Source organism: Hypanus sabinus, chromosome 22 (assembly GCF_030144855.1).
Source record: "Hypanus sabinus isolate sHypSab1 chromosome 22, sHypSab1.hap1, whole genome shotgun sequence".
NCBI classification, from domain to species: domain Eukaryota; kingdom Metazoa; phylum Chordata; class Chondrichthyes; order Myliobatiformes; family Dasyatidae; genus Hypanus; species Hypanus sabinus.
The window spans coordinates 18,301,284-18,324,124 of record NC_082727.1 but is presented as its reverse complement, the minus strand read 5'-3'; the positions used below and the strand labels follow the sequence as shown (position 1 = coordinate 18,324,124).

Here is a 22,841-nt window from a genome sequence, read left to right as displayed (position 1 = left end):
CGATCCACGGCATTCCCCAGTCTATCCCGCCACTGTTCTTGTGTGAGGGACTGTGAGGTGGTAGGGGGGAGCTTCAGTGTGCTCCCCCTCGATGGTTTGATCCCCATTGACTCCCCGTCTGCCCACAGGCCCCATTTGGCTTGATAACGTCAGCTGCCGAGGCGAGGAGACAACGGTCGCTGCCTGTGGATCCAACGGTTGGGGCGTCCACGACTGCAAGCACTCCGAGGACGTGGGGGTGGTCTGCACAGAGAAGAGGCGAGCCGGCTTCGAGAACCGGGAGGCCTTTCAGGATTCCGACCTGCAGGTAAGTTACAAACCACTCCAGCTCAGCCCTCTCCCTTGCCGGCCCCTCACCCTCAGAGACCGGTTCATCCGACGTTCCATGGATGTTGAGATTGCTTGCTGCTTCAATGAGATTCCCCCTCAGTCTTATGAAATCCTGCGAGTACAAGTCCAGAGTCATCAAATGTCCCTCATACATTAACCCTTCACCTCCTGGGATAGTTCATGAGCTCCTCCTTTGGAACCTCTCCAATGCCAGGGCATCCTTTCTTAAATATGGGGCCAAAGTTGCGCACAGTCTCCAAATCCAGCCTGACCAATGCCATGTGATATAGCACGGTCTGGCTTTTTCTTAATAAACATCATTTTATTCAGAAATTTGTCACGGTAGCAGCGGCTTCTGGCCCGGCAAGCCCGCGCTGCCCGATTACACTCACGTGACCGTCGTACGTCTTTGGAATGTGGAGAAACCAGAGCACCCGGAGGAAACCCAGCCGGTTGCGGGGAGAATGTACAAGTGCGGGAACATCCCGGGTCGCTAGCGCTGTAATAGCGTTACACTACCACCACGCTACTGCATTGCCCATTTCATTACAATTGTTACAATGCCACAACAAGTCACCGTAAATTTCACAGTATCCGACACCAACAAAATTAGAATATTTCTGTCCTCATCTAGGGTGCAATGTATCCTTTTCTCACAGAAGTGCACTTATTTCAACTTCTATATTGTGACAACATACAACGAAAACACCAGAGACGGTAATAAATAACACAAACTAAATCAAAATGTCCCCATCCTCTTCTAAGCTGCAGTTTATTGCCTGTGGTTCCTGATGGTCCTGGAGCCTCCATGGATACTGTGTTTTCTTTTACTAGGGATACCTGGGCACAAATGTTGAACTCCACAAAAGTTGCCAGACACTCAGCCTTTTGTCTTTCCATTCCGTATGTGTATTACACCCTTACAATTAGAAACATAGAAATCTACAGCACATTACAGGCCCTTCAGCCCACAATGTTGTGCTGACCATGTAACCTACTCTAGAGACTGCCTAGGATTTCCCTACCACATAGCCCTCGATTTTTGAAAGTTCCATGTACCTTTCTAAGAGTCTCTTAAAAGACCCTATCGTATCCGCCTCCACCATCATTACTGGTGCATTCCACACACCCACCACTCTCTGTGTGAAAAACTTACCCCTGACATCCCCCTTGTACCTACTTCCAAGCACCTTAAAACTATGCCCCCTTGTGTTAGCCAGTTCACCCCTGGAAAAAAAGCCTCTGGCTAACCACACGATCAATGCCTCTCATCATCTCATAGACCTCTATCAGGTCACCTCTCATCCTCCGTCGCTCCAAAGAGAAAAGGCCAAGTTCACTCAACCTGTTCTCATAAGGCATGCTCCCCAATCCAGATAAATTCCTTGTAGATCTCCTCTGCCCTCTCTCTATAGTATCCACATCCTTCCTGTAGTGAGGTGACCAGAACTGAACACAGTAATTCTGCAATATTATCCATAAATACTACAAAATCAATCATATGACATTGTACCAATGTTAGCTTTCATTCTGAGAGGGCTGGAATGTAAAAACAAGGATGTGATGCTGAGGCTTTGTAAGGCACTTTTGATTGGTCAGCGCATGAAGGGATTCGAGGAGAAGGCAGGAGCTTGGGCTGAGAGGAAAATAGGATCAGCCATGACGAAATGGCAGAACAGACTCGATGGAACAAATGGCCTAATTCTGCTCCTATATCTTATGGCATTGGTCAGACCCACATTTGGAGTATTGTGAGTAGTTTTGGGCCTTGAATATAAGAAAGAACGTGTTGGCACTGGAGAGGCTCCAGAGGTGGTTTACAAAAATAACTTTGGGAATGAAGGGGTTAACTTATGAGGAATGTTTGATGTACTCACTGGAGTTCAGAAGAATGAAAGGTGGGGGGGGGGGGGATCTCACTGAAACATCCCAAATATTGAAAAGCTCACACGGAGATTACCTGGAGAGGGTATTTCCAATTATGGGAGAGTCCAGGACGAGAGGGCACAACCTCAGAAGAGAATCCTTTTAGACCAGAGGGTGGTGAATCTGTAGAATTCATTGCCACTGATGGTTGTGGATGCCAAGTTATATGGTGCATTTAAAGTGAAGATTGATCGGTTCTTGATTAGTAAGGGCACCAAAGGTTATGGGGGAAGGCAAGAGAATGGCATTGAGAGGTAAAAAATATCAGAAATAATCGAATGATGGAGCACACTCAAAGGGCTGAATGAGTTAACTTTGCTCCTATGTCTTATGGTCTAAATAAAACATTTCCCACCCCATCTAGTTGACATTTGTCCCAGGCGGTTCATGGTTCTTCTCCAGGGGTACCTGGGCACGAATATACCCCTGGAAGATTGGCAGGTAGTCAACCTGTGCAAGGCCCTCAGCCGTCTGTCTCCATGAACTGCAGATAGAAAGATGTGGTTGTGCTGGAGAAAGTGCTGAGGAGGTTCATTTGGGACATTGTCAGGAATAGGAACCAATTGGATTGATTTTCCTGGAGTGATGATGGCGGGTAAATAAAATGATAAGAAGCGTATGACAGATCGTCAGAATCTTTATCCCATTGATCCCGAAAAATCAAAAACAAGAGGGAAGACATTTAAGGTGGGAGGAAAGGGGTTAAAAAAAAAGACCCGAGAGGTAAGTTTTTGTTAACAGATAATGATTTGAAATCACTGGGAAATTAGGAAATCACTTTCAGAGGAAATATTGGATTCAGAGGCTGGTGCAGGTGTGGAGGTGCTGGATTCAGGTTCAATTTTAGCACTTAAGAGGAGTTTGGATAAATACATGGACAGGCTTGTAGGGATATTGTCCGGATGTAGGTAAATGGGACTTGGCAGAAGATCAGGTTGGTGTGAACAAGATGGGCCATGGGCCTGCTTCTGTGCTCTTTGACTCCAGTTACTGTAGAACATTGTACAGCACAGGAACAGGCCCTTCGGCCCACAATGTCTGTGCTAAGCATGATGACAAATTTAGACACTTAAATAGTCAAGGCATAGAATGAAGTTATCTTAATGTGGGAAACTGGGGTTGGTGTTTATGACAAAGGGTCAGCACGGTACATGATGGGCTGAAGGTCCTGATTCTGCTCTGTACAAGTCTGTGACTGGATGAACTCTTGCTGTGCAGTAACAATTCCAGATGTAACATCTCCTTAAGTGTTTCAATGTCCAATGTCCTGGCAGACACCTTGTGGTCAAGTCGCTGTGTAAACACAAGTGCTCGTTGAGGCAGGCCTCATAGTCATCATCTGGGAACGCAGAGCAGCAAGTGACCTCGTGAGCTTGTGGGATCAGCCCTGCCTGCCTGGACCGAGGATGGAAACGAGCGGCAGGGAATTTGGCCACACTGTGTGACTAATCGGGGCCGAACTCGAGGAACAGCAGCCCCATTCATTCAGGATAACGAGGGGAAGGGGGCTGGAATGCGTGCAAGGCAGCTGGAAAAACTGACGTCTGAGCGGTGATATTGCCCTCAGATAAGGACAGCAGCAACACCCAGCTCACTCTGACGTCTGCACATTCCTGCATGTCACATACCCTCAGAGACCTCAGTAAGCAGTGTCAAACTCACGCCACTGCGGGAGGAAGGAATCTGAGCCTTGCCTTTGAAAGTCCTGTGTTTCTGTAGCGCCTTTCACAACCTCAGGATACTTGGAGCCTACGGAGCACGCCCCTGATGTGTGGTTGCTAGGAGATCTGGCAGCCATCTTGTGGCATTAGGCTCCCACAGACAGCAGTGTGATGGAACATGGGAGGTAGAACAGAAACCGGCCCTTTGGCCCACAATGTCCGTGCCGAACACAGCGCCACGCTAGTGTAGCAGTTAGCATCAGTTGTAAGATCAGTGTTCGATTCCCACTGCTGTCTGTAAGGAGTTTGTATGTTCTCCCTGTGATCCTTTGGGTTTCCTTCGGGTGCTCCGATTTCCTCCTGCATTCTAAAGACGTTCGAGTGAAGGTTGGCAAGTTATGGGTGTGCTACATCGGCGCCGGAAGCCCTGCACAAACCTTGATTTGATGCACAAGACAGATTTCATTGCATGTTTCGATGTCCATAAGACAAATAAAGCAAACCTTTAAACTAAACTAAATTCCTTCGGCCTGCACATGATCCATATCCTACCATTCCCTGCAAATATAAGTATTTATATTATCTAACAGCCTTTTAAACACTACTTTGATACCTGCCTCCACCACCATCCCTGGCAACTTGCTCTAGGTACCCAGCACTCTCTGTGTAAAAAAAATCTTGCCCCACACATCTCCTTTATACCTACCCTCTCACCTCAATTGCATGTAGTCCAGTGTTTGAAAACTCTAACATGGAGTTAGAGTGAAGGGGCTCGGTCTGAAACACCCATTGTTCATTTCCCTCCGCGGGCGCTGCCTGGCCCATGGGTTCCTACAGGATTTTGTGTGTTGCGCGCATTCGCCTGCTTTTGGACCCTATAACTTTAAACCTTTCCTATCCATGGACCTGTCCAAGTTGTTAAAAGTTGTAGCCCTCTGTCTACTCTTTCACTGCCTCCCATAATTTTCTAAACTTCATCAGGTCTCCCCTTAGCTTCTAATATTCCAGAAAAAAAGAAACAGCCCAAGTTCGTCCAGCCTCTCCTTCTATCTCATGCCCTCTACTCCAGGCAGCATCTTGCTAAGTGTCTTCTGAACTCTTTCCAAAGCCTCCATCCTGTCATGTGGTGACCAGGAATACCTGTAATACTCGAGTGCAGCTTTTTCACTTTGGCAGTATGACTTCCTGACCCTTATACTCGACCAGTGAAAGAGAACAAGCCTCCTTGACTACCCTATACGTGCGGCCACCCTCAGGGATCTAAAAGAATTGGAGACCCGGAGGGAGCCCTGGCCGCGTTGATTAATGCAGAAGATGCACTTCACTGAATATTTCAATGTACCCATGATAAATAAACTTAAAACTTCAATCTTGAGCCTTAATCCTCAGCTCGTCAGCCTGGGCTGTCAACACCGGTGAGGTTAGGTGGGGCTCGGTGGGCAGCTGCCTCACCCCTGGCTCAGAAGGGTGGTGAGGCTTCAAGTCCTGCTACACACAGTAATCTAGAGCAGTAATCTAGCTCCAGTGTGCTACAGAAGGGTTGACGCTCTATCAGAGAGCTGTCCTGTGGTTTCAATGTAAAACGGAGGAAATCCTGCGCTCTTAAGATAGTAAGATTGTAAATTGTCCTGTGATTAGGTGAGTTGCTAGGTGGTGTGGGCACTTCGAGCCAGAAGGGCCCTTTCTGCGCTGTATCTCTAACTAAAATAAGGGTGGGCTAAGAAAAAGGGAATCAAAAACCAGAGGGCATGGTTTGAGAGATGAGGTTTAAAGAGGAGCAGAGGGACATGTGGAGGGTAGTGTGTATGTGGAGTGAGCTGCCACGTTTAACAACTTGGACAAGTCCATGGATAGGAAAGGTTTAAAGGTATAGGGACCGAACGTAGGCGAATGCGCGCAACACACAAAATCCTGTAGGAACCCGCAGGCCAGGCAGCGCCCGCGGAGGGAAATGAACAATGGGTGTTTCAGACCGAGCCCCTTCAGCAGTCCATAGCTGCTGTTCGATCTGCTGAGCTCCTCTAGCATTTTGTGTGTTGCTCCAGACTTCCGACACCTGCAGAGTCTCCTGTGTCTCCACTCTCCTGGTGATGGGCTCAGACGGGCATCTTGGTCAGCATGGATGAGCTGGACCGAAAGGCCTGTTTCTGTGCTTTGAGTCTCTATGAGTACTGCAATTCTATGCTCCAATGTTCTCTCTCTAAATACTAGAGGCCACTTAAACGTTCAGCTCTTTTAGACCTGCCTGCCACATGAAGCGCTAAGGATGTCCTATCGAATACCGAGGATGGCACTTGGGACAGGGAGACACAGCTGGCTGACCACCGTCCGCTGGTCTGCAGAGGTATCAGCATTAGTCACTCTGCACGTTCTGCGTAAAGGCTCAGAACGGCACCATCTCCATGACAACAGGTCAGGGTCAACAATTCCAAAACATAGAACGTTAGCAAGCCTTGCAAAGGCACGGCAGCCTACGTGACCCTTTCATTCAATGGAGCAGAGCCCTGGTTACGGTGCAGGAAACACAGCCTAAGGGAAGTTTCCATAGCCAGTCTGCTCATGGACAGGCATGCGGAGGCTGAGTGATGCACAGCTACTGACCCAGGCTTCATTATATCATAATTTTCCATCTCATTCCCATTCAGCCCATCGAGTTAATAGAGTCGCTGAACATGAGTGAGTTTCTACAGATGTACCATGGAGAGAATTCTGAGTGCTTGCGTCACATCTGCACAGGACTGGAAAAAGTTGCAGAGGGTTGCAAGTTCAGCTGTCAGGGGCGCTAGCTTGCCCACATCGGTGACATCTTCAGAAATGCCTCAAAAAACAGGCATCAATCATCATGTCCGCCCCACCCAGCGCATGTCCTCTAATCATTACTAGCATTAAGTTGGAGATCCAGGAGCCCAAAGATGAACACTCAGGAAGAGCTTCTTCCCCTCCCCCATCACATTTCAGAATGGTCCCTGAACCCAAGAACATTTCCTCTCTATTTTTCAAACTTACTTAATCTTTTAAAATACTTATTTTTTATTGTAATGTGTAATATATTTTAGATGTTGCACTGTACTGCTGTTGCAAAACAAAACATGTCAGAGGTTCTGGTTCGATTGTTTAATGCCAGCTAACCCATCAGTCCCATTCCCGTCACTCAGTTCTCTGCTCCCTACTTCTCCCAGATTGTGCAACTCATCCATACACTAGGGGTGATTTACCAGTTAAGCCACCAATCCACGGGATGTGGATGGGAACCAGAGTACCGAGCGGTCACAGTGAGAGTGTGCAAACTCCACACAGACAGCGCTGGAAGTCGGGAGCGAGCCTGGACTTCTGGAGCTGTGATTCAGGGGCTCCACCAGTGACACACCGTGTTACCCTTTATTTCCCTTCCTTTTCCAAAGACCCTGGAGTCATAGAGAAGTACAGCACAGAAACAGGCCCTTCAGCCCATCCATTCCACGCTGAACTATTTAACCTGCCTACTCCCATTGGTCTGTACTGGGACCATAGCCCTCCATACCCCGACCATCCACATACCTATCCAAACTTCTCTTCAATGTTGAAATTGAGTTTGCATGGTCCACTTGTGCTGGCAGCTCATTCCACACTCTCATGACCCTCTGAGTAAAGATGTTTCCCCTCATGTTCCCCTTAAACTTTTCAGCTTTCACCCCTAACCCATGACCTCCGATTGTAGTCGCACCCAACCTCAGTGGAAAATGCCTGCCTGCATTAACCCTACCTACATCCCTCATAATTTTGTATACATGTATGTAATCTCCTCTCTATCTTCTATGTTCTAAGGAATAAAGTCCTAACCTATGCAATCTTTCCTTATAATTCAGGTCTTCCAGTCTCGGCTCATCCTTGTGAATTTTCTCTGTCCTCTTTCAACCTTATTTACATCTTTCCAGTAGGTAGGAGACCAAAACCACACACAATACTCCAAATTAGGCCTCACCAACGTCTTATATATAACTTCAACATTTCAACCAGTTGTATGTTTTTGTTTATATTCATTTAGTGGAGATTGAGAGGTTCTTGATTTATCAGGGTCAAAGGTTATGGGGAGAGGGTAGGAGAATGGGGTAGAGAGAGAAAATAAATCAGCCATGGTGGAATGGTGGAGCAGACTCGATGGATTGAATAGCCTAATTCTGTTCCTAGGTATTAAGAGAGAAGGGTTTCCTCAGTTTTACATTGAAACCACAGGACAGCTCTTTAATATAGCATCAGTCCTTCTGTAGCACATTGGAACATCACTAGATTATTATGGTTAGAGGACGATCCCTCACCACCCCTCTGAGTCAAGGGTGAGGCAGCTGCCCACTGAGCCCCAACTAGCCTCAGTAGTGTTGGCAGCCCAGGCTGACGAGCTGAGGATTAAGCCTCAAGATTGAAGATTCAAGCTTACTTATCACGCGTACTTTGAAATATATAGTAAAATGCATCGTCTGCGTCAACAACCAACACAGCCAGGGCTCTGGCCTGGCCTCTAATTCTCCAGAAGGAGGGAGTGAGGAGGAAGGACAAGACAAGGGTGCGGCATGGGAGTGTAATGTTTAGCATCTGTGATTGGGGTTCAATTCCCGCCAAGGAGTTTATACGTTCTCTCCCTGACCGTGTGGGTTTCCTGCGGGTGCCGTGGTTCCTCCCACAGTCCAAAGATGTACCGGTTGGTAGGTTTCTTGGTCATTGTAAACTGTTCCGTGATTAGGCTAGGGTTAAATTGGGGGATCGCTGGGCAGCGTGGTTCGAAGGGTGGTAGGGCCTGTTATCAGTAAATAAATAACCAGTACACCTTCGGAATGCAGGAGGAAACCAACACGTTCATGGGGTGTACATATAAATTCCTTACAGGGGATGCCAGAATTGAACTCTGAGTTGTAATAGTTTCATGGCAACTGCTATGCTACCGCGACAACCCATAGGGTACAGTATAGTGCACAAGAACACCATTCGGCCCCTTACATTTGCATTCTGGCTTGTTTTCCTTTCTACTAATTAAATGTACTTATGTATAGAACGATCTGTCTGGGTGGCACCCAGACAAAAGCCTTTCACTCTATCAGATAAAGTGCGACAACAATAAACCGACATTTGGGCCGAGACCCTTCTTTATACAGAGTTCCTCCAGTACCTTGCGCATTGCTTCAGATTTCATCCTCCACGGTCTCTTGTGTCCTCGAGTTCCTTCTCACCTCTGGAATGACTTCATATCTCTGAACGTTGACGGCCACCCTCTTGGAAGCTGCCTTGGCAGGGGAGCTTTACGCAGCTGGATACGGGTATCCTCAACTGGGGTTTAACGAGAGGCAGAACTGCAGCAAGTTGTGGGACTTTGTGTTCACCTGTTCCCAGAGGAGCAACACCACCCCTCCACTATCCACCCCCTGCCCCCCCCCCCCGGCTCCCTCCTGTGAACCACATTGTATGGGCATCCCGTACTTAAAGAGAAAGATTAGCTTTAATCGTTACACATACTGTACATCGAAGCGTACAGCAAAACGCATCGTTTGGGTTAACGGGCAACACACTCTGAGCGCGAGCTAGGAGCAGCCTGTAAGAGTTGCTGTACATCCACTGCCAACGTCACATGCCCAAATTTGCTAACCCTAAGTTTTGGAGTGTGGGAGGAAATGGAGGAAGCCCATGCAGTCACGGGGAGAACGTATAAACTCCTCGCAGACGGTGGCGGGAATGGAACAGCAATCGCTGGCATTGTAAAACGTTATGCTAACCACTACACTATCTCACCACCCTTGTCTTGTCTTCCCTCCTCGCTCCCTCCTCCAACCTGTCAGCGATAGATCTCCGAGAGGTTGTCAGACAGAGCAAGCACCCTCAAAAATAAATTATCAAAGAAGCCCTTGGTTCAAACTGCCAGTACATAAGAGAAAAGAAGGGGTGTGTTGTATTTGAAAAGGTTGCAGAGAAAGCTGTGCGGTGCCACCCTGCGAGAAACTCGAGGAAATCAGGAACAACCATGCGGCTGTCAGTGAGCGGATGCTGATGTTCTTGTCACTCCATTTGGTTGTCTCCTTGACAATTTCTTCTGACAGTTTGATCACAATGCTGACATAACCTTTGAAGTCCCTGCTCTATAATCTAAATTAACAGTTGATGGTAACTAACTCTTTGGAATTTAGAAACAAGAGAAAATCTGCAGATGCTGGAAACGTGTGTTCTTTGGTGTTTATAGTTGCTATACAATAGTTGCCTTGATGCAGTTGCCGGCAGGATCAGCAGGGCCTTTGATTCTTTCCTGATGCCTCCTAATACTTTTTCAAAACCACTTACAGTTTTGGACTCCCTGACTTTGAGGGAAGCGGTTTGTCTTGCTGAAACACACATAAAATGCTGGAGGAACTCAGCCGATCGGTGGAGAGGAATAAACAATTGAGGTTCTGGAAAAGGTGAGGGAGAGGGGGAAGATACAAGGTGAGGGGAAGGGGGAGGATACAAGCTGGCAGGTGGTCGGTGAGACCAGGTGAGGGGTAAGTGAGTAGCTGGATGGGGGGGGTGGGATGAAATAAGAAGCTTGGGGGGAATATGATAGATGGAAGAGGTAAAGGACTGAACACGGGGGAATCTGATAGGACAGTGAAGAAAGCGAAGGAAGTGATAAACTGAGGGAAGTGAGGTCAAGAGGCCGGTGATGGGAAGAGAAGGAGAGAGAGGGCCACCAAAATGGGGGATAAACAAAAAAGTGGGGGGGGAACAAGGAGAGTGGTCACTGGTGGGTATTTTACCATTAGTTGAAGACAACTCGGCCAGAATTTGAGGTGTTGCTCCTCCAGTTTGCATTTGGCATCGTCGAGGCAGTAGATGGTCCCATCGACAGACATGTTGGCAAGAGAACGGGAAGTTGAATTGAAATGTGTGGCCACCGGAAGGGAGATCCTTCCTTTTACAGCTGTCAGACTGAAGGTGCCTGACGAAGTGGATCCCTCAACCTGTCTCGGGCCTGCCCAACGTAGAGGAGGCCACTGTGGGAGCACTGTCCAATATATGAGAGACTCACAGGTGAAGTGTTGCCTCACCTGGAAGGGCTGCTTAAGGCCCTGAATAGTGAAGAGGGAGGTACCAGCAGGATCTCTTTTGTCTCCGCCGCACAGCGATTTGTCACTCTGTACAGAGGTGACGTTGTGCACCGGTAGAACACAATTCATCTGTCTAATGGCCTACAGAAAGAGTTGCAGAATGAATTGCTGTCCAGATTTTCAACTCAACTATTACTTTGTATATTTTTGAGTAGGTAATATATTACTTATTCATAGCGGTTAGCCCGACTCCTTAGAACGCCGGCAATTAGGGTTCAATTCTTGCCACTGTCTGTAAGGAGTTTGTGTGTTCTCTTCATGACCATGTAGGTTTCCTCCGGGTGCTCCGGTTTCCTCCCACATCCCAAAGATGTACAAATTAGAGTTAGTAAGTTGTGGGCATGCTGTGTTTACACAGGAAGCATGGTAAAGCTTGCAGGCTGCCCCCCGGCACATCCTCGGACTGTGTGGCTGTTGACGCATGTGACAAATGAAGCTAATTGTTAAACCTTAATAGTATTTGAACACATTAAAGGGAAGTATGAAAAAAGAACAGTCAACTTTCCATAGCATCTCTTGTTACCCATACTTTTTACAGCAATTGTCTGTGCACAGAAAGATCCCACAGGTCGGAACATGGTGTGCCGGACCAGATTGGACCAGACTGGCCATTTCACTCTTTCCCTTGTGGTCTGTAGCATCAGGATTCCTATTTTCCTGCCAATAGGTGCTGGGAGTTGAACGGTGAAAGGACACAGTAGCACAAACCCAGTGGAAAGGGACTGCGCCAACCAAGCTCGTGCTCGCTGGAATTTCATAAGTACAAGTGTGAGATGAGTCAAGGTCAATGTCAAGTTTGCTGTCAAATGCAGGGGCGCAGGTGAAATCTTGCTTGCACTAGCATCACAGCAGCAGCGACACATTTCCAAGAAACAAATGAAATGGAACATAAATTACATTAGATTCTACAGTGATTAAAACAGAAAGAACAAGTACAAGAAAATCTGCAGATGCTGAAAATCAAAACATCACACACAAAGTGCTGGAGGAACTCAGCAGGCCAGGTAGCATCAATGGAAAAGAGTAAACAGTTGATGTTTTGGGCCAAGACCTTTCAAAAGGGCAAAAAGAGGTCTACTGTAGAGGTTGAAGTGGTCAGAGTGATTAGGGACGTGCTCATTGTTTCAAAAATTGATTGGTTGAAGGGAGGAGGTGTTTCTGAACCTGGTGGAGTGGGACTTCAGGCTTCTGTACCTTCTACCCAATGGGAGCTGTGAGAAGATGGCATGGTCTGGATACTGGAGGTCTTTGATGGTGAATAATGTTGCCTTCTTGAGGCAGCACCTGCTGTAGATACTACCGATGGTGGGGCGGAGTGTACCCATGATGAACTGGACTGAGACCACTACTTTTTGCAGCTTCCTATGTCTTATGGTCCTGCTGACTTGAATTGCTGTTTCAGACCTTGATGCAACCAGGCAAGACCAACAATGTACGAGGGGTGATTGATAAGTTCGTGGCCTAAGGTAGAAGGAGTCAATTTTAGAAAACCTAGCACATTTATTTTTCAACATAGTCCCCTCCTACATTTACACACTTGGTCCAGCGGTCGTGGAGCATACGGATCTTGGTCCTCCAGAAAGTGTCCACAGCATGGTGATTGATAAGTTCGTGGCCTAGGGCAGAAGGAGATGAGTTATACAGCTCTCGTTACATGCACGTGCAGGTCAACTCTTTGAGTGATTCTGCAGAAAGTTTGAAGTTAATAACTCATCTCCTTCTACCTTAGGCCACGAACTTATCAATCACCCCTCGTATCTGTGGAGGTTTGAAAGGATTGAAAAATTGATTGAGGACATTAAAAGTATTTGACAGTGTGGGAAGCAGGGAAGCTATTCCCATTGTTCGGGGACTCTGCCTGAAAATTAGAGCCTCGTTTCTGATTGTCTGCATTTGGGTTGGGTCATCTGGTATTGGTAGCATCCAGATCGAGTTTGGATTGGCCAAAGCTGGATGAGGCCATGTTAAGTGCAAAGTAAATTTACTGCCAAAGTACATATATGTCACCATGTACAACCATGAGATTCATTTTCTTGGGCATTCAAACACAAGTAAGTACAAGAAATGCAATAGAATCAATGACAGACCACCCCAACAGGACAGAAAAACAACCAACGTGCAAAAGACAACAAGCTGTGCAAATACAAAAAGAAATAATAATGATAATAAGTAAGCAATGAATATCATAGACATCAGATGAAAAGTTCTTGAACATGAGTCCATTGGTTGTATGAACAATTCAGTGTTGGGGCAAGTGACACTGAGTGAAATCCCCTTTGTTCAAAAGCCTGATGGTTGAGGGGTAATAACTGTTGCCGAGCCTGATGGTGTGAGTCCTGAGGCTCCTATGTCTCCTTCCTGATGGCAGCAGAGAGGAGAGAGCATGGCCTCGACGGTGGACATCCTTGATGATGAACGTTGCTTTCCTGCGAGAGAACTTGGTGTAGATGTGCACTATAGCGGAGAGGGTTTTACCTGTGACAGACTGGGTGTATCCATGACTTTCGAGCGAAGATTGGCTGTGGTCACATTGCTTGTGTTTCGATTGGCTGGGGATGGGTTGAGTCAGGCTGTTACTGGGCTGGGTTTGGACAGGCTGTGAGAAACATTGCCACACATGGAGGGTGGGAGGAAATTTGGAACTCCATTCACCGACAGCAAGTAACACTGGATTAATCATTAATTCTCAGAGTCATAGAATCAGAGAATCATGTCATGCAGAAACACATCTATTGAGTCTATGCTAACCATTGACCTGCACCGGGAACATAGCCCTCCATACCCCTACTATCTGTGTACCTATCCAAACTTTGCTTGAACGTTGAAATCCAGCTCATATTCACCACTTGCTCTGGCAGCTCGTTCCACACTCTCACAACCCTCTAAGTGAAGAAGATCCCTTCATGTTCCTCTTAAACTTTTCACCTTTCACCCTTAATCCATGACCTCTGGTTGTAGTTCCAACCAACCTCAGTGGAAAAACCCTATCTATGCCCCTCATAATTTTGTATACTGTACCTCTGTCAAAAATGTTGTACAATTGCAATACTTAGAAGGGATTTGGACAGGCAGCTGGACAGGAAAAGAGAGGGATATGGGCCTAATATGGGCAAATGGGGTCGGTGCAGGTACAGCAGGTACCACGTTCAGCATAGACAAGATGGGCCAAAGGACCATTTCCATGATGTACTCTCCATGATTCCAGTGTGCATCAAGATACTTCTTTATACGTGTGAGAGTCTCTGCCTCCACCACTCCCTCAGGAAGTGCATTCCTGGTTTCACCCTCCGTCTAGGTGAAAAACTTCCTCCTCAGAACCCTCCAACCCTCCAACTCCCCATCTTGAACTAATGATGCCTATTGGTCTTATACTGGTGAAATTCCCAACCAGCCACCCCGCCAATGCCCCTCAGAATTTTGTACACCTTTAGCAAATTCACCCTCCGTCGTTTCTCTCCAAGGAGGGTAAACCCAGACCTCGTGGACACAGAAAGCTATGGACGTGATGTGGGTAAATGAGATCTGTGAAGGTGTATGGCGGGCAGTATGACGGTGACGGGCCAAAAGGCCTGTTGCTATGCAATACGATCCTCTGCATTAAACATGAGGGGTTAGGTAAATACAAGAGTTGGTGGGTATGGGGAACCACCAATTAAATTGAACATAGAACAGTAGCAGAACAGGAACAAGCACATCAGCCCAGGATGTCTGTGTCAAAAGTCCAACCATATTGAATTAAACCCCTTCCAACTGCATATTATCCATTTCCCACACTGCCTACACATTCATGTGTCTATCTAACAGCCTCTTAAACACCACCATTGAATCTGCCTCCACCACCACCTCTGCCAGCCCATTCCGGGCACCCACCCCTCTCTCTGTGTAAGCAAAGTTCTGCCTGAGTATCTTTAACATTTTCCTGCGCACTTTAAATACACAACCTCTAGTATTTGACATTTCCGCACTGGGAAAGGGGCTCTAGCTGTCACCCCTACCGGCATCTCTCTCACCTCTTTAGCCAGAGGGTGGTGAATCTGTGGAATTCATTGCCACTGATTCCTGTGGAGGCCAGTTCATTGGGTATATTTAAAACAGAAGTTGATTGGTTCTTCTCCTGTACTCTTGCCAAAGAGTACAGGAGAAGGCTGGAGACTGGCGTTGAGCGGAAAAGAAATCAACCATGATCAAATGGTGGAGGGAACTCAATGAGCCGAAAGGCTGAATTTTGCTCCTATGTCTTATGGTCTTATAAGCGTCTATCAAGTGTTCACTCAACCTCTGATGGCCCAGGGAAAACAGCACAAGTCTGCCCAACCCCTCCTCACGGGTAAAGGCCGCCCAATCTGTGTGAGTGGCAGACAGACTCGAGCGGATGAATGGCCTTCTGCTGTGGTGCCCAGCAGCAACGGCGGTGTGCCTGCATCTTGGAGAGCCAGGGCTGGTCTCAGAAACAGGATCAACATCAGGTTTAATATCACACGTTGTGACATGTGTTGCTTTGTGGCAGCAGTACAGTGCCATACATACAATATACTATACATTACAATAAGAAATTTATATTAAATATTGAATTAAATAAGTAGAGCAAAACGAGAGCAAAAATAGTGAGGTAGTGTTCGTGGACCATTTGGACATCCGATGGTGGAGGGCAGGAATCTGTTCTAAAATATTGTGTGGGTGTCTGCCTCCTCTCTAGCAATATGAAATTTGGATAAGTACATGGATGGGACAGGTATGGGGGGCTGTGATCTGGGTGGATAGATCTGGGCAGAATAATCGTTTTGCATGCACCAGATGGGCTGAAGGTCTTGTTTCTGTGGCGTGACGCTCTGTTATTCTGTGACTGTGACTCTAAGAGGGTGGTGGGTGTCCTTCGGGAAGGATGCCCCCTTGTTGAGGCATCACCTTTTAAAGACAGTGCTCAGTGACGGGGAGACTCATCCCAATGATGAATCTACAAACCTGTGTAAGTGTGATCCCTCCGTACCAGACGGTGATGGAACCAGTCAGAACCCTCTCCACCGTACCTCTGTAGAAACTTGCTAGACTGTTTGCTGACGTAACCGAATTTCCTCAAACTCCTCATGAGGTAAAGCTGCTGGCCTTCTCCGTAATGGCGCAGGGTAGATCTTCCGAGGCAGTGACACCCACGAGCTCGAAGCCGTCCGTCCTTTCTAACCATTGATTCCACTCCCACTCTGCTTCCCTCTAGCAACTCAACAAGGTGGACAAGGTCCGTCTGCGGCCAGCTCTGGCTTCCGCCAGGAGGCGCAACCCGGTGACGGAGGGGGTGATCGAGGTGAAATACCAAGGGAAATGGAAGCAGGTGTGCGACCTGGACTGGAATTTCAACAACAGCAGGGTCGTGTGCGGGATGCTGGGATTCCCTGGAGTCATCCCCGTCAACATGAGGCTCTACAGGTAGGCACCGACTGTCTGCAGACACTGGAACTCCAGAGCAACATAAACGCAGAATGCCAGAGGGACTCACGCAGTGGTTAGTGTGGCATTATTGCAGCTTGGGCGTTCCCGAGTTCAGAGTTCATTCCCAGCACTGCCTGGATGGAGTTTGGATGGTTTCCTCCAACAGTCCAACTGCTGATTAATTAACCAATATAACCTGTCCTGTGATTAGGCTGGAGTTAAATCGGTGGGTTGCTGGGCAGGGCACCGCGTGTGAATGAATCAATAAATACTCACCAGGTCAGGCAGCATTTGTGGAGGGGTCTAAACAGTCGACATTTCAGGCCGAGACCCTTCATATTAAAAACAATCAAAGGCTAATTAATTCATTCCTCACACCCGCCTTACTTGGGTTTCTTACCTTTCCTTTCCGGTCCTGATGAAGGGCGTCGGTCCGAAATGTTGACTGTTGCTGAAAGTTAATTTGTGGTGAGGAAGGCAAATTGAGTGTTTGTGTTCACTTCGAGAGGGTGGATGTAAGTCGGAGGCTGTATAAGGCATGAGTCAGACCACATTTGGAGTATTGTGAACAGTTTTGGTCCTCTTATCGAAGAAAAGATGAGCTAGCACCGGAGAGGTTTGCAAGAGTGATTCTGCGTATGAAAGGGTTAAAATATGAGGAGAGTCTGATGATTCCAAGCCTGTTCTCGCTGGAGTTTAGAAGAATGGGGGTGGGTAGATCTCATTGAGTATTGAAAGGCCTAGACAGAGTGGATGTGGAGAGGATGTTTGCTATAGTGAGAGAGTCTAGACCCGGAGGACACAGCCTCGGAATAGAGGTTTGTCCATTTAGGGCAGAGATGAGGAAAACATTTCTTTAGCTAGAGAGTGGTGAATCTGTGGAATTCATTGCCACAATCAGATGTGAAGGCCAAGTCATTGGATATATTTAAAGATAGGTTGATAACTTCTTGATTAGTAAGGGCATCAAAGGTTACAGGTGAATGGGGATAATAAGTCAGCCATGATGGAATGGCAGAGCAGGCTTGCTGGGCTGAATGGCCTAATTCTACTCCTGTGTCTTACGGTCTTAGTCATTAAAAGTATTCGCAGCCTTAACTCACAGGGAAGTAGAGAACGATGGGGAATGGGCAGGAAAGTGGAGTTGGGACATCGGAGCTGGCCATAAACTTATCCAAAAGCAGGACAGGTTGGAGGGGCCTAGTGGGCCCAGCTTCATCCTCCTGCTCACAAGGTGGACAGCCGTGCGCTCTGTTACAGACACTACCCAATTTTCCCATTGTCTGCGAATGTAGGGGGCACCTGACAGAAGCTGTTAGCATTGTGAAAAACAGCCAGGATCGTTGACCCCAGGGCTGAAATGTCTAATAATAGAACATGAGCATTTCTGGTGAGAGGGAGCAAGTGTAAAGGAGATTTTTTTATACAGAGAGTTGTGGGTGCCTCGAAACTGCTGCTCGGGCTGCTGGTGGAGGCTAATGTAACAGAAGCATTCAAGAGGCTCTTACATACATTTCCAGAGAATGGTGGGATATGGATGTTGTGTAGGCAGAAGGGAATAGTTTAATTAGGTGTTAAATTACTATTTTAACTAGTTCAGTAGGCCTGATCATGTGCTTTATAGCTCTAAATTCACACTGCCTGTACCGTCTGGTCTCTGTTGGATGTTCTGAATCACAGACTGATGTACACTCTTCCCCCGACTGAGAGAAGGTCGAGGAAACTTGTCTCCACACAAGACACATTGCAAAGGGATTCCCGTTAAAGAATGAATCACCCGTCGGAGCCGGGACCTGAAGAAACTCAGAGACACTGCCTACCCCAATCCACCACCAGTCGCATCCAACCCCCCCACCCCCCTTGGCAGAGGTCAGGGGTATTAACCCGTGCCCTGATCCCTGGTTGTTTAAGCAAGGACTGAGCTCTCGCCTGTTGTATAAATACTCCAGAGCTTCATGACTCTTCTCTTTGTTCAGGTCTGACATCTGTAACAACTCCTGCCTGACAGTTCATGCACACACCAAGCATATCCTTACATGATGACCAACACGTTTCAGGCCTTGAGTCATTGCACAGATATTTTTTTCCCCTCTCCTCTATTTGCTAAACAGTGTCTCCTTATGTTCTCAACAGCCAATTCCTTCTGGAATGCAATTCCGAGAATGTGTTGCTGCAGACTCATCCAGCCTCTTGGCAACCTCTGAGAAATCTTTAATTAAACACAAGGATGGTTCTGTTCCCACCAGTGCGGCTCAGGCACATTTTAGCATTTCTGGACGTGTTTATATTCCTGTGTGTGAGACAACAGTGATGGACACTCCCCCCCCCCCGCCCCCCCCAACAGCACCCTCCCGACCTCCACTCTCTGCTAATGAGCCACTTTTAGAAACTGTTTAAAATGTTCTGAGGTGAGTGTCTCACTCTCGACTAGAAATAATGTCGAGGATAACTACATTCGTTTATTGAGCTGTTCCCACAGCCAGTAATTTCACTTTAAGGCCTCCATATCTTGTTATTTCATGCTCCCATTATTTATTGCTATTTATTTATATTTCCATTTGCACAGTTTGTTGTCTTCTATGATCTTGCTCTTTCATTAATTCTGTTTACAGTTACTGTTCTATAGATTTGCTGAGAATGCCCACAGGAAAAAGAATTTCAGGTTTTTGTGCAGTGATGTACTCTGATAATAAATTTTACTTTGAATTTTGAATGCAGAAGAATGAGGTAGAAACTTGGGCACTTAGCTTAAGAAATGGGCTTTATTTGTCATGAAAACGTCAAAACATAGAGTGAAATGCCTCATTTCATCTACACAGTCTGAGGGGCAGCCAGAATGCGTCACCAGCACCAGCGTGCTCGCAACTTTCCAGCCCGATTTGTATGTCTGGAAAGTGCGAGGAAGCCGGGCAGCTAGAGAGAATCCACACAGTCGCAAGAAGAATGTACAAACTCCTTACTGACAGTGGCGGGAATTGAACTCTGAACAGTGATCGCCGGTGCTGTAAAGTGCTTGCACTAACTTTTAAGCTACTGTGCCGCAGTTTCCCCACCACCTCTGGTCTGGACACACAAGGTGCTGGGGCACGGAGTATCGCACAATCTGCCTGAGGAACACAGCGGGACTTTGGTTTGAAACACGGACAATTCCTGTCTTCTGAATGACCCAGCGGATTATTGGGTACACTCATTCTCAGTTAGGATGCTTCCTATGGTGCCACTTTATGAATGAATAGTATAACCTGGGACTGTGTAAGGGATTCTACAAGGGAACTGTGAATGAGAACAGGTGAATCTCACCAGTGCCCACAATACAGTCCTTACTGTGTGTGGAATCTTGCTGTGTACAGTTTGGGCTCTGTCATTGCAACTAACACCACCTACCAGATCTATTCCATTGGACCTTTGGAAACAAATCAACTGATCCTTCATCTTTGTGGAGATCCAGGCTGCTGTCTGTGTGGAGTTTGCACGCTCACTGTGTGGTTTCTCCCTGGATGCTCCAGTCTCCTCTTACAGTCCAAAGACATGTGGGTTGGTGAGTTAGTTGGCTGCGGTAAGCGGTACCCAGTGTGTGGATGAGGGGTAGAATCTGGGATGTGGGGAGATAGGGTTAGCTTTGTGAAAATGGGCGGTTAATGGACAGCATGGGCTAGGTGGGCTGAAGGGCCTGCTTCCTCTATGAAGCAGATGAGGTGGCCAGAAAGCTTGCCAAAGAGCTGGGTTTCCAGGAGATCCCAGGGAGCAGGCTCCGTGGGCTCCAAGCATGGTTACCAACAGGGTGGGTGATAGGATGAGAGAGAGAGAGAAATAACTGGCATAGAAATAAGAAAAGAAACAATGGGACTGCTGAGGGTTAGCATGGCCTCAGTGGGCCAAGTGGCCTTTTTCTGTGCTAAGAGGGGCTGAATGGCAGCATCCTCTTCTTAGATGTTTGAGAAAGCAGAGCATCTCCTCTGGTTGTGGATAACTTGGCAAGACTCCTGTCATCAAACGTCTCCAGCCGCAGTGGGGCATCTCCCACTGGGCTCCCACGACACACACTGATGCTCCTGTATTCTAGTCTATCAATTTGCTCATGCATTTGAGGGTAGAGGTTTGAGCGACTGCCTGCGATATGACCACAGTTTGTCTTATCCTGGCGATAATGTCCTCATATGCATAATTTATGTATTTCCTCACTGTGTTCAGGATGAGGTGAAAGTGACGGGGTGTGTTCAACCCTAGATCTGTATTTCTTGCAGTTTAGAACAATGTAGGCTCTGCTGGTCTCTGATGCCCCCTGCACCTGAACTTTTGGTAATTTATCGCCCCTCCCCCTTTGTCCATACACCATTGATGCTCCTGTGTTACCCCCTCTCTTTTCTTCTCCTCCCCTGCCCACCAGCTCCCTTTGGTGGCCCTCCCCCATGGTCCAATCTCCTCTCCTATCCGATTTCTTCTTCAGCCTTTACCTCATCCACCTATCGCCTCCCGGCTTCTCACTTCATCCCCACTCCCCCACACCAACACACCTCCCTCCTCACCTGGTCTCACCTATCACCTGCCAGCCTGTAATCGTTCACCTTCCCCCACCACTAATTCTGGCTTTCCCCCTCCTTCCTTTCCAGTCCCAATGAAAGGTCTCGGCCTGAAACGTTGACTGTTTATCCCTCCCTATAAATGCTGCCTGACCTGCTAAGTTCTTCCAGCATTTTAGTTGTGCAACTGGAAGAACTATTCCTGCACCCAAAGGCGAGCCTGCAGTATTTCAGCACCAAGAAACATTGGGCTGATTTATTCACGTTGTAACTTGAGAATGCATGGAATCTTTTCCCAATGTTGGATGCTCTGATTTGTAGAGATGGGAGAAACATTCTGTTCCCAGCAAGTTCCAGGGATATGCTGGCATTAGGAAAGGGAAGGTTTTCATGCCCCGGACTGCAAGCTTGGCTCCTGTCCCAGAACACCAGACCGTGACCAATGCACTCAATGAGGAAATGGGAAAAGGGAATGCAATGTCAACCCGGGCAGAACACTCTGCTCCTTCTAACATATCCGGTGCTTTGATCAAGTCTACAGATGTGCAATGTTTCCATGCCCCTGAGGTATAGCCTTTCAAAGGCATGATGTCACTGGCTGCTGCTGCAGTCCAGACCACTCTGCCGTCTATTAGTAAACAGGCGCTGGATGTTTGTTTTACTTAGACTGATGCAGGATATTCAGCCCTTCGTGCTATGTTAGCTCTTCAAGTAAACATTCCGATTAAACCCAGCTGTGTGCATACAGAGACATTTTACAAGGAATGCTGCCGGGATTTGAGGAACGATGGGGAAAGGTTGAGTAGCTTAGGACTTTATTCCCTGGAGTGTAAGGGAATGAGGAAGTATTTTATTGAGTTATTCTCAAGTTGTAGACAGAGTTAATACAAGCAGGCTTTTTTTCCCCACTGAGCTTGTCTGACTAGAACTCGAGGTCGTAGGTGGGGTAGGCTTGAGGGATCCCACTGGCCTGGTCTCGCTCCTATTGCCCTGTGTGTCCCTTGGTACTCTGTGTCTGGTATCTGGAGACTGTGACCATCTAGACAGTGCTTACATCTCTTTGGGATGAAGGGGATGGAAGGTGACTGGATAGAGGTGTACATGATGACAAGAGGCATCGATAGAGTGGACAGCAATGTTTTTGAGGGATATAACTTTAAGGTGATAGACAATAGATGATACGTGCAGGAGTAGGCCATTTGGCCCTTTGAGCCAGAACCGTCATTCAATGTGATCGTGGCTGATCATCCACAATCAGTACCCTGTTCCTGCCTTCTCCCCATATCCCTTGACTCCGCTATCTTTAACAACTCTATCTAACTCTTTCTTGAAAGCATCCAGAGAACCGTCCTCAACTGCCTTCTGAGGTAGAACATTCCATAAATCCACAACTCTTTGGGTGAAAAAGTTTTTCCTCAACTCTGTTCTAAATGGCCTACCCCTTATTCTTAAACTGTAGCCTCTGGTTCTGGATTCCTCCAACATCGGGAACATGCTTCCTGCCTCTAGCGTGTCCAATCCCTTAATAATCTTATATGTTTCAATCAGATCCCCTCTCATCTTTCTAAATTCCAGTGTATACAAGCCCAGTTACTGCAATCTTTCAACATATGACAGTCCCGCCATCCTGGGAATTAACCTCATGAACCTGTGCTGCACTCCCTCAATAGTGAGAATGTCCTTCCTCAAATTTGGAGACCAAAACTGAACACAATACTCCGGGCGATACTTAGACAATAGTACGGGGGGATGTCAGAGGTAGGTTTTTACACAGAGACGTTGTGGGTGTGTGGAGCCACAACGGGTGGTGGTAGAGGCAGATACATTAGGGATATTTGTGAAACTCTTAGATAGACACAGCTATGTGGGAGGGAAGG

At 47.2% G+C, this 22,841-nt stretch overlaps 1 protein-coding gene across 5 annotated transcripts in view; it reads left to right on the top strand.

The window, feature by feature from the left end:
* The window catches only part of LOC132379386 (lysyl oxidase homolog 4-like), a 126,272-nt gene that overhangs the window by 20,737 nt on the left and 82,694 nt on the right, over positions 1–22,841 (top strand). For all 5 annotated transcript variants that reach the window (XM_059947168.1, XM_059947170.1, XM_059947171.1 and 2 more), the window contains 2 exons: positions 129–307; positions 16,233–16,441. In XM_059947168.1, the coding sequence (XP_059803151.1) occupies positions 129–307; positions 16,233–16,441 (388 nt within the window). The remainder of the gene's footprint in view (positions 1–128; positions 308–16,232; positions 16,442–22,841) is intronic.